Consider the following 10,813-nt stretch of genomic DNA (forward strand, 5'->3'; position numbering starts at 1 on the left):
CCAGCGTGGTCTTTGTTTAGCTTTGTTAGCTGCATGCAAAAATAATACCGAAGTAGAGGAAGGCTGTGAATGTAGGTCAGATGCCGTTATGCAACTTTTATTTTGAAAGTCGAGCGAGTGAGGCGGATTTTTTTTGAAGGGGGAGCTCGACATGCGGCATCAAACCTGCCTAGCAACTCTTCTCCTCCCTTGATAGTCACACACTTTGAAGTTGTCAGGGAGAAGATGGACGGGCGCCATCTTTCCGGGCGGGGATTGGAAGCATCTGGAAGACGGGCGATGGCTTTTTGGGATTTGGAATTATCTTAGACTGGTTAGATGATTGATGAACAATTGATGAAATATGTCCGTCATTCACAACCCTGCTCCTGTTGGAATTACTGTCATGGGGTGTGTGTGTGTGTGTGTGTGTGTGTGTGTGTGTGTGTGTGTGTGTGTGTGTGTGTGTGTGTGTGTGTGTGTGTGTGTGTGTGTGTGTGTGTGTGTGTGTGTGTGTGTGTGTGTGTGTGTGTGTGTGTGTGTGTGTGTGTGTGTGTGTGTGTGTGTGACATGAAGAAGGAAAAGTATCTTCCATATGAGGAGGTGTGAACAAGTGATGACATAAATCATGGTCCCAATAACATTGCATCTAATAGAGAGCCAAATACTAGAGTCCGTGAACATTGCTCCAAAGTCAGGTTTTTTGGTTGATTTAATGTGCATCCAAAAGTAAACATTGACAGGTGCAAAGGCAGCAATATATGATCAAACAAGCTAAAGAAGGACTTCCCTATTCATCACCGGAATAACCCGCCAGGTGAACGGCTGATTTTGCGAAAAATATTCCAAAATAAATAAATGAACTAAAAGCTGTTTTTTTCTCACAATTTGTCGACTTTTTTTTTATGAAAATGGGAACAATTTCTCATATTCTTTCTGTTTCTGTAATATTGCAATATTTTCTCGTAAAATGATCACTTTTTTATGTAAAATCATTACTTTTTCATGCAAAATGGTGTCGTATAAAATTCTGACTTATCACAATATTGCTAGTTTTTTTGTTGTTCTTGTAAAATAGTGACATTTTTTGGAGTAAAATTATGACTTGTGTCATGATTTTGCAGCGTAAAGTTCCGATTATTATTATAATATTGGCAACATTTTAAAGTTTTCTTATAAAATTGTGACTTTTGTCGAGTAAAAGTGCGACCCTTTTCATAAAATTGCCAAAATTGTAAGCTTTTCTTGTAATATTGCGACTGTTATTGAGTAAAATTCCAACTTCTATCATAATGTTGCGCAAATGTTCAGTTTTTCTTGTAAAATTTTGACTTGCGTTGAGTAAAACTACGACTTCTACTATAATAATGCCAAAATTCTAAATTTTTCTTGTGAAATTCCAACTCATTTTTCACAAATTCCAATTAAAAGTGCTCCCCCTCTGGTCAACATATGAAATAACAAGTGCCTGTAAGAAATTGAAATGCGCCCCCTTTGGCCAAATTGTTTTTTTTTTTAAATAAATAAATATGTATAAAGAGACATACTATAATAACTTGAAGTAAATCATGAATATTAAAAACCAATTACAAAAAAATCAAAACAATTTTAAACAATTCACTTAAAGCAGTCTTTTTCTTACAATGTGTCAACTTTTTTTTATAAAATTGGGAACAATTTCTTATATTCTTTCTGTTTCTGTAATATTGCAATATTTTCACGTAAAATGATCACTTTTTTATGTAAAATCATTACCTTTAACGCAAAATGGCGACATTTGTCATATAAAATTTTGACTTTCATCACAATGTTGCCAATTTTTGTTGTTGTTCTTGTAAAATGGTGACATTTTTTGGGTAAAATTATGACATTGTGTCATAATTTTGCCAAGTAAAATTCCAAATATCATTATAAGGTTGCCAAAATGTTTAAGTTTTCTTATAAAATTGTGACTTTTGTCGCGTAAAATGACGACTCTTTTCATAAAATTGCCAAAATGTTAAGCTTTTCTTGTAAAATTGCAACTTTTATTGAGTAAAATTCCAACTTTTATCATAATATTGCACAAATGTTCAGTTTTTCTTGTAAAATTTTGACTTGTGTTGAGTAAAACTACGACTTCTACTATAATACTGCCAAAATTCTAAATTTTTCTTGTGAAATTCCAACTCATTTTTCACAAATTCCAATTAAAAGTGCTCCCCCTCTGGTCAACATATGAAATAACAAGTGTCTGTAAGAAATTGAAATGCGCCCCCTTTGGCCAAATTGTTTTTTTTTTTAAATAAATAAATATGTATAAAGAGACATACTATAATAACTTGAAGTAAATCATGAATATTAAAAACCAATTACAAAAAAAATTAAAACAATTCACTTAAAGCAGTCTTTTTCTTACAATGTGTCGACTTTTTTTTATAAAATTGGGAACAATTTCTCATATTCTTTCTGTTTCTGTAATATTGCAATATTTTCTCGTAAAATGATCACTTTTTTATGTAAAATCATTACCTTTAACGCAAAATGGCGACATTTCTCATATCAAATTTTGACTTTCATCTCAATGTTGCCAATTTTTTTGTTGTTCTTGTAAAATGGTGACATTTTTTGAGTAAAATTATGACCTTGTGTCATAATTCTGCCAAGTAAAATTCCAAATATTATTATAAGGTTGGCAAAATTTCTAAGTTTCCTTATAAAATTGTGACTTTTGTCGCGTAAAATGACGACTCTTTTCATAAAATTGCCAAAATGTTAAGCTTTTCTTGTAAAATTGCAACTTTTATTGAGTAAAATTCCAACTTCTATCATAATGTTGCGCAAATGTTCAGTTTTTCTTGTAAAATTTTGACTTGCGTTGAGTAAAACTACGACTTCTACTATAATACTGCCAAAATTCTAAATTTTTCTTGTGAAATTCCAACTCATTTTTCACAAATTCCAATTAAAAGTGCTCCCCCTCTGGTCAACATATGAAATAACAAGTGTCTGTAAGAAATTGAGATGCGCCCCCTTTGGCCAAATTGTTTTTTTTTTTAAATAAATAAATATGTATAAAGAGACATACTATAATAACTTGAAGTAAATCATGAATATTAAAAACCAATTACAAAAAAATCAAAAAAATGTAAAACAATTCACTTAAAGCAGTCTTTTTCTTACAATGTGTCAACTTTTTTTTATAAAATTGGGAACAATTTCTCATATTCTTTCTGTTTCTGTAATATTGCAATATTTTCTCGTAAAATGATCACTTTTTTATGTAAAATCATTACCTTTAACGCAAAATGGCGACATTTCTCACATAAAATTTTGACTTTCATCACAATGTTGCCAATTTTTTTCTTGTTCTTGTAAAATGGTGACATTTTTTGAGTAAAATTATGACATTGTGTCATCATTTTGCCAAGTAAAATTCCAAATATCATTATAAGGTTGCCAAAATTTTTAAGTTTTCTTATAAAAGTGTGACTTTTGCCGCGTAAAATGACGACTCTTTTCATAAAATTGCCAAAATTGTAAGCTTTTCTTGTAAAATTGCGACTGTTGTTGAGTAAAATTCCAACTTTTATCATAATATTGCACAAATGTTCCGTTTTCTTGCAAAATTTTGACTTGCGTGGAGTAAAATTACGACTTTTATTATAATACTGCCAAAATTATAAGTTTTTCTCGTGAAATTCCAACTCATTTTTCAAAACAAGCTTTTTTATATTTGCATGGTATGTATATATTATTAATGTTGTAAATACACTTCTTTATATATCTAGAAAGGCTGGTCCTAAAGAGGGAGGCATTTTTTGGAGGTCTCAAGAAGATAACAAATACAAGTGTGTGTGTGTGTGTGTGTGTGTGTGTGTGTGTGTGTGTGTGTGTGTGTGTGTGTGTGTGTGTGTGTGTGTGTGTGTGTGTGTGTGTGTGTGTGTGTGTCAGCTGCTCCAGATTCTGGGAGTCTCTGTGATTAAAGTGTAATTAGGTTGGTTGAACCCCCCGCTGTCGCTACACTGCCGTCGCATCCTCCCACCTTTCTTCCTCAGCCTCGCTCTCCTCGCTCCTGATATTCCTCGCCTGTAGGAGGCAAAGAGTTGTGTTCCGGGGCACGTTTCCATCAGCTCGGTTCGGAACCGTTCAGGCCTGATCTGGTTTGTGTTTCTGCCGGGGATGGGCACCGAATTCGGTACTTCAATAGGCACCGACCAACTTCCGTAGGTATTACCGGGTATGGAGTCATGTGGAATCCAACGCTGCCATATTTCAATAGCTTTGTTGCACTTGTCTTGTCCTGGTTTCACACTCGTCACGTTCGGTTTCGGACTAAACAGCGGCTCACATAAGCAACACTCAGGGCTCAAACTCCCTCCAAGTAATGTTGCCATTTTCAACACCAACAAAGCAAGGATGCTTGGTTGAAAACGCTCCAATGTAAAAAAAAACAAAACAAACGGATTGCGGCTGAACTGGGCATCGAGGACAGGGTGGACGCTACAGCCAACAAGGAAGGCTTCATCACATTGAAGGACCACAAACCCAACTTCGCAAATAACCCATCATGCCGACTAATAAACCCAACTAAATCCGAAATAGGAAAAATCAGCAAAATAATCCTGGACAGAATCAACACAAAAATTACGGACAAAACACCACTCAACCAATGGAGAAATACAGCAGCAGTAATCAAATGGTTTAGCAACATCCAAGACAAACAACAGCACAACTTTATCTCCTTCGATGTCGAAGAATTTTACCCTTCCATCACACAAGACCTACTGACCAAAGCACTAGACTTTGCCTCGGACTACGACTCAATCACAGGCAACGAAAGAAACATCATCATCCATGCAAAGAACTCCATACTCATCCGCAACGGTACACCATGGCAAAAAAAGAACAATTCAACATTCGACGTCACTATGGGGAGTTTTGACGGAGCAGAAACGTGCGAACTTGTTGGGAGTTTCCTCCTCTCCCAGCTCGCTAGCCTCAACCTGAACCTTGGTATTTACCGTGATGACGGATTGGCAGTGTGCCGCGCCTCGCCAAGGAGCAGCGACAATACCAAGAAGCGTATATGCCAAATCTTCAAAGAGAACGGCCTACGGATCACGATTGAAGCCAACAAGCAAACCGTCAACTTCCTCGACGTCACTTCCAACCTGAGGAATAACAGCTACCAACCGTTCACGAAACCCAACACAACACTCCAATACGTGCACCATGACAGCAACCACCCACCCACCACCACGAAAAGATGCTGTCGTCTAGCAAAGCTGAATTCGACAAAGCAACCCCCCCGTACCAAAAAGCACTTGATGAAAGCGGATACAACTTCACCCTCACCTACGAACCCACGCCAGGAAACCAACCAAAAAGGAGCAGAAAACGAAACAACATTATCTGGTACAACCCCCCATACAGCAAAAACGTCTCAACTAATATTGGCCTCAAATTCCTCACCCTGATCGACAAACACTTCCCCAAAGGCAACACCCTAAGAAAAGTATTCAACAAGAACAACATTAAATTGAGCTACAGCTGCATGAACAACATGCGACAAATCATTTCAAACCACAATAAAGCAATTGAAAAGGAGCCGCCCACCACCAGGCAGAACGACTCCAAAACCGACAAAGGCTGTAACTGCCGCAAGAAACCTGATTGCCCTCTCAACGGGGGGTGCTTACAACCATCAGTCGTTTACCAAGCAAAGGTAACACGCAAGGACATTAACACATCCGACACATATGTAGGATTAACTGAGGGAGCATTCAAAACCAGATGCAACAATCACAAAGCTTCTTTCAGATGCAAAAGCTTGCGGAACACTACAGAACTCAGCAAACACATTTGGAATCTCAAAGACAATAATGTTGAATATTCGATAACATGGCAAATTCTTGCATCCAGCACACCTTACAACAGTGGTAATAAAAGATGCAACCTATGCTTAAAAGAGAAACTGTTTATCATATACCGTCCAGACTTGTCATCCCTCAACAAGCGCAGCGAAATTGTATCAGCATGCCGTCACAGAAGGAAACACCTCCTAGGTAACACATGAGCCAATCACCACGCCCCCACGCCTGCCTGTACCCACCCGCTCTGTGCCCTATATAAACCATGGTATGTGAATGCTTCCATTAAAATCTCCTGATGATTGAGGAAACCCTCATGAAACAGGCCTGTAGAGATGAAATAGTCTTGTGATTTTTTCCCACACATACATATTACGCTCTACCACGGTATCGAGCACTATTTTTTTTTTATATATCATCCATCCATCCATCTTCTTCCGCTTATCCGAGGTCGGGTCGCGGGGGCAGCAGCTTAAGCAGGGAAGCCCAGACTTCCCTCTCCCCAGCCACTTCGTCCAGCTCCTCCCGGGGGATCCCGAGGCGTTCCCAGGCCAGCCGGGAGACATAGTCTTCCCAACGTGTCCTGGGTCTTCCCCATGGCCTCCTACCGGTCGGACGTGCCCTAAACACCTCCCTAGGGAGGCGTTCGGGTGGCATCCTGACCAGATGCCCGAACCACCTCATCTGGCTCCTCTCCATGTGGAGGAGCAGCGGCTTTACTTTGAGCTCCCCCCGGATGGCAGAGCTTCTCACCCTATCTCTAAGGGAGAGCCCCGCCACCCGGCGGAGGAAACTCATTTCGGCCGCTTGTACCCGTGATCTTGTCCTTTCGGTCATAACCCAAAGCTCATGACCATAGGTGAGGATGGGAACGTAGATCGACCGGTAAATGGAGAGCTTTGCCTTCCGGCTCAGCTCCTTCTTCACCACAACTGATCGATACAGCGTCCGCATTACTGAAGACGCCGCACCGATCCGCCTGTCGATCTCACCATCCACTCTTCCCTCACTCGTGAACAAGACTCCGAGGTACTTGAACTCCTCTACTTGGGGAAGGGTCTCCTCCGCAACCCGGAGATGGCACTCCACCCTTTTCCGGGCGAGAACCATGGATTCGGCCCTGGAGGTGCTGATTTTCATCCCAGTCGCTTCACACTCAGCTGCGAACCGATCCAGCGAGAGCTGAAGATCCTGGCCAGATGAAGCCATCAGGACCACATCATCTGCAACAAGCAGAGACCTAATCCTGCAGCCACCAAACCAGATCCTCTCAACGCCTTGACTGCGCCTAGAAATTCTGTCCATAAAAGTTATGAACAGAATCGGTGACAAAGGACAGCCTTGGCGGAGTCCAACTCTCACTGGATATATATATATATATATATATATATATATATATATATATATATATATATATATATATATATATATATAGCTTCTTTTATGAATTTATTATGGGTCTACTGAAAATGTGCTAGGTCAAAAGTATACATACAGCAATGATAATATTAGCTTGCATGTCCCTTGTCAAGTTTCACTGCAATAAGGCACTTTTGGTAGCCATCCACAAGCTTCTGCTTGAATTTTTGACCACAAAATTGCTGCAGTTCAGCTAAATGTGTTGCTTTTCTGACCTGGACTTGTTTCTTCAGCATTGTCCACACCTTTAAGTCAGGACTTTGGGAAGGCCATTCTAAAACCTTCATTTTAGCCTGATTTAGCCATTCCTTTACCACTTTTGAGGTGTGTTTGGGGTCATTGTCCTGTTGGAACACCCAACAAGACCCAACCTCCGGGCTGATGGTTTTAAGCTTGTCCTGAAGAATTTGGAGCTAATCCCCGCCAAAGAGGAGTCCTGATGATCTTTTCCGCCGTCCTCACCACTCTGCAGAGACTTCCAGTCTGAGGCACTGTAATATAACATAATAATACAATATATCAGTATATTTTATATACTGTAAATATTACATATATTTTATATTGCTACTATAGTACATTTTAGTCTACTTTATACCTGCATTACCCTTTCCATCCTTTGTAACTGAGCTACTGTTTTTGTCTAAGTCTAAGTCTGTTACAAAGTGTGACAACGTCGCCACTTGATGCCTTTTTATTTGTCAGATCAGATTTTTTGTCGCCTCTCGTCTCTTGTGTTCCAGATGGCTCAGGATACGACTCTCCGGAACCCTTCCTGACCGACGGAGGTCCGAGCTTGAGACGGAACTCCCCGGCCCCGGTAGCTGCTCTGGCCTGGCTGCTGCTCGGACTCTTCTCCCGGCTGTGACCACCTTGTCTTCCTTGGAGCTACCGCCCCGCGATGCTGGGCTGGGCCGGGCTGGGCTGGGCCAAGCTGGCTGTCCCCCTAACTCCACCACCCCCCTCAGGGAAGCCCTTTTTGAATCCCCTTTCCTTCCCACTCCCCCAACCCCACTATTTACAATGCAACCACCAGCCACCACCACTGCCAGCCGCCCTGCCCGCCCTCCATGGCCCGACCACGGACACCCTTCCTGGGTTTGGCCATCCCAAACCTATAGGGTTGACCGGATATGTTGCACTCTAGGAAACGTCTTCTCACCGGTACCAGGATCCCCTTTTTTTGGACGTGACCGTAGACTCTTGGCCACGGATGGGTAGGTAAAGATACGATTAAACTTGTCATCCGTATGATCTGAGCGTTGGGAGGTCAATCCGGAAGGTTTTGTACTCCAAAAGTCTTGATTACGATTGAGTTCAATCCCAGACCACATGATGACAACTTTAACTATCGCCCCTTTGGAGGTCAGGGTGGCTTCTGGGTGCTGAGGTGTACATTTTCAGGTTGGATGTGTCTTGTCTCGTTTGTCTTTCTAAACAAAGCATTTATCACCGCCTGCTCTCAGGACAGGCGCCGTCTGCACTCGTCTTATTAGTCCCAACGGGTCGGGTGACTTCTGGAACCATGACTTTACTCCTGTATGAATGTACCACTGGTCACCCACCTCCTTCGTCTTTGTGTACTCGTTATGACTGGACTGCGTTTCTGGGGAGCGGCTTCTGGACAACAGGAGTTTGGGGGGTTTTGCGGAGGTTGGGCAAGGCGGGGGAGAGGACGTGGCGGCTTGCATGACCACTGTGAGACCCTCAGAACAACCGTGTTTGTATTGATGATCTATTTTTTCATGGGGAGAAGCAGAAACACACCGCTGCCACTCTCGCTCTTCCCAGAGACTCTTCAGGCAGCGGCAGGGAGGACTCCCGCTCTCTCCCGGTGCGGCTCCGTCCGGGGACAATGTTTGGACACGCTGCCGGAACTGCCCGGGAAACGCCAACGCCGACTCGAACCGGTCCTTCGGGGGGAGTTCGAGTCCAGTAAAAGGGAAGTGTATGCGCTGCGACTGCGGCGCGTGTGGCATCACCACACACTCATACACACACACACACACACACACACACACACACACGGATTGAGGACGGAAAACGGCAATTGCGGGATTTTGTCGGGAAGGGAACAAACTGAGCAAGCACTGTGAACACACACACACACACAAACATGCAAATTGACTGACATCAGCCTGTATTCACAAGAATTTAGTAGGATCCCATTAAAAAGTACTCTCAAATTAGTAAAAAATAAACAACGTATTGGCTTACAGTTGTCCGTCGTTTATAATGACTATTTTGGGGGGGTTATTTCAATTGAATAGAATAGAATGGACTTTATTGTCATTATATTTGCATTAAGGACTCCAATTTAAGGTGCAGTAGTGGGAACAAATATGGGGTAAAAATAAATGACACAACGGGTAATAAAGAAAAAACTAACAATTGAAATAAACAGACTACTATCCAATAAAAATAATAAGCAATCCTGTACAATATACAAAACACTATAGAAATACAAACTACTGTACAATATACAGTACAAGACAAGAGTACCGGAGTAATGAATAACAATCAGTGTCGGACGTATTGCACTCGAAGGGTAATATTGCACAGTAGGGTATGAGGGTAGGATATTGTATAGGGGTGAATTATTATTATAAGTTAGAGTTGAAGATGGTGACAGCTCTGGGAAAGAAGCTGTCTCTGAGCCTGTTTGTTCTGGCTCTGATGCACCTGTAGCAGGTGTAGCAGGTGGAAGCCAGGGTGTGGGCTGTCTTTGGTGATGCTTTTTGCTCTGTTGAGGCAGCGGGAGTTGTGTAAATCCTTCAGGGAGGGGAGGGGGCAGCCGATGATTTTTTTGTGCAGACTTTATGGCCCTCTGAATCGCCTGTTTGTCTGCTTCAGTGCAGCTGGCGTACCACGCTGTTGTGCAGTACGTCAGCAGGCTCTCGACAGCCGAGCGATAGAAGGTCGCCATCAGCTGCCTAAGCATAAAAACTCTTAAAGACCTTCTCAATCGGTTTTTAACATGGACTAACAGTCACCTTTACACTCCTTCCACCTAATATAGTAGCTTTGGTCGTGTTCCAATGTATTACAGTACTCACTGGTATCCTCTAAGCGTCACTCTATGGTCATCACCTGGCCACTACAGCACCACCACTACCTGGAAATACTTCATCACATCCTGGGTAAACCCCTAAGTTAGAACCGGGCTTCCACGGGCTAAAACCACGAGCGTAAGCTGTTCTGCCGAAAGTCGGTCGACTCGATCTACGACGACTATTAGCCGTGTTGTTAGCATTGCGTGTCCCAAAGGCCCACCAATGTCATGGGGAGCTGATGGTGTTGCAAATGAAGTACAGTACAGGCCAAAAGTTTGGACACACCTTCTCGATTCAATGCGTTTTCTTTATTTTCATGACTATTTACATTGTAGATTGTCACATCAAAACTATGACACCTGTGAAGTGAAAACCATTTCAGGTACCTCTTGAAGCTCATGGAGAGAATGCCAAGAGTGTGCAAAGGGTGGCTATTTTGAAGAAACTACAATATAAAACATGTTTTGACTTATTTCGGCTTTTGTTGTCAAGTACATAACTCCACATGTGTTC

The 10,813-nt window shown here is 41.8% G+C and overlaps 1 protein-coding gene across 2 annotated transcripts in view; it reads left to right on the plus strand.

Annotated features, from left to right (window-relative positions):
* efna2a (ephrin-A2a) overlaps positions 1–9,817 on the plus strand; it is a 228,813-nt gene extending 218,996 nt beyond the window's left edge. Inside the window, exon 5 of one of the 2 annotated variants that reach the window (XM_062040961.1) lies at positions 7,991–9,817. In XM_062040961.1, coding sequence (XP_061896945.1) covers positions 7,991–8,115 — 125 coding nt within the window. In that variant the 3' untranslated portion in view covers positions 8,116–9,817. Of the gene's footprint in view, positions 1–196; positions 433–7,990 lie in introns of those variants that run through there. The other variant, XM_062040962.1, reaches the window with a different exon arrangement.
* Positions 9,818–10,813: the final 996 nt, after the last annotated feature.

This window comes from Entelurus aequoreus, linkage group LG03 (assembly GCF_033978785.1).
Source record: "Entelurus aequoreus isolate RoL-2023_Sb linkage group LG03, RoL_Eaeq_v1.1, whole genome shotgun sequence".
NCBI lineage: Eukaryota > Metazoa > Chordata > Actinopteri > Syngnathiformes > Syngnathidae > Entelurus > Entelurus aequoreus.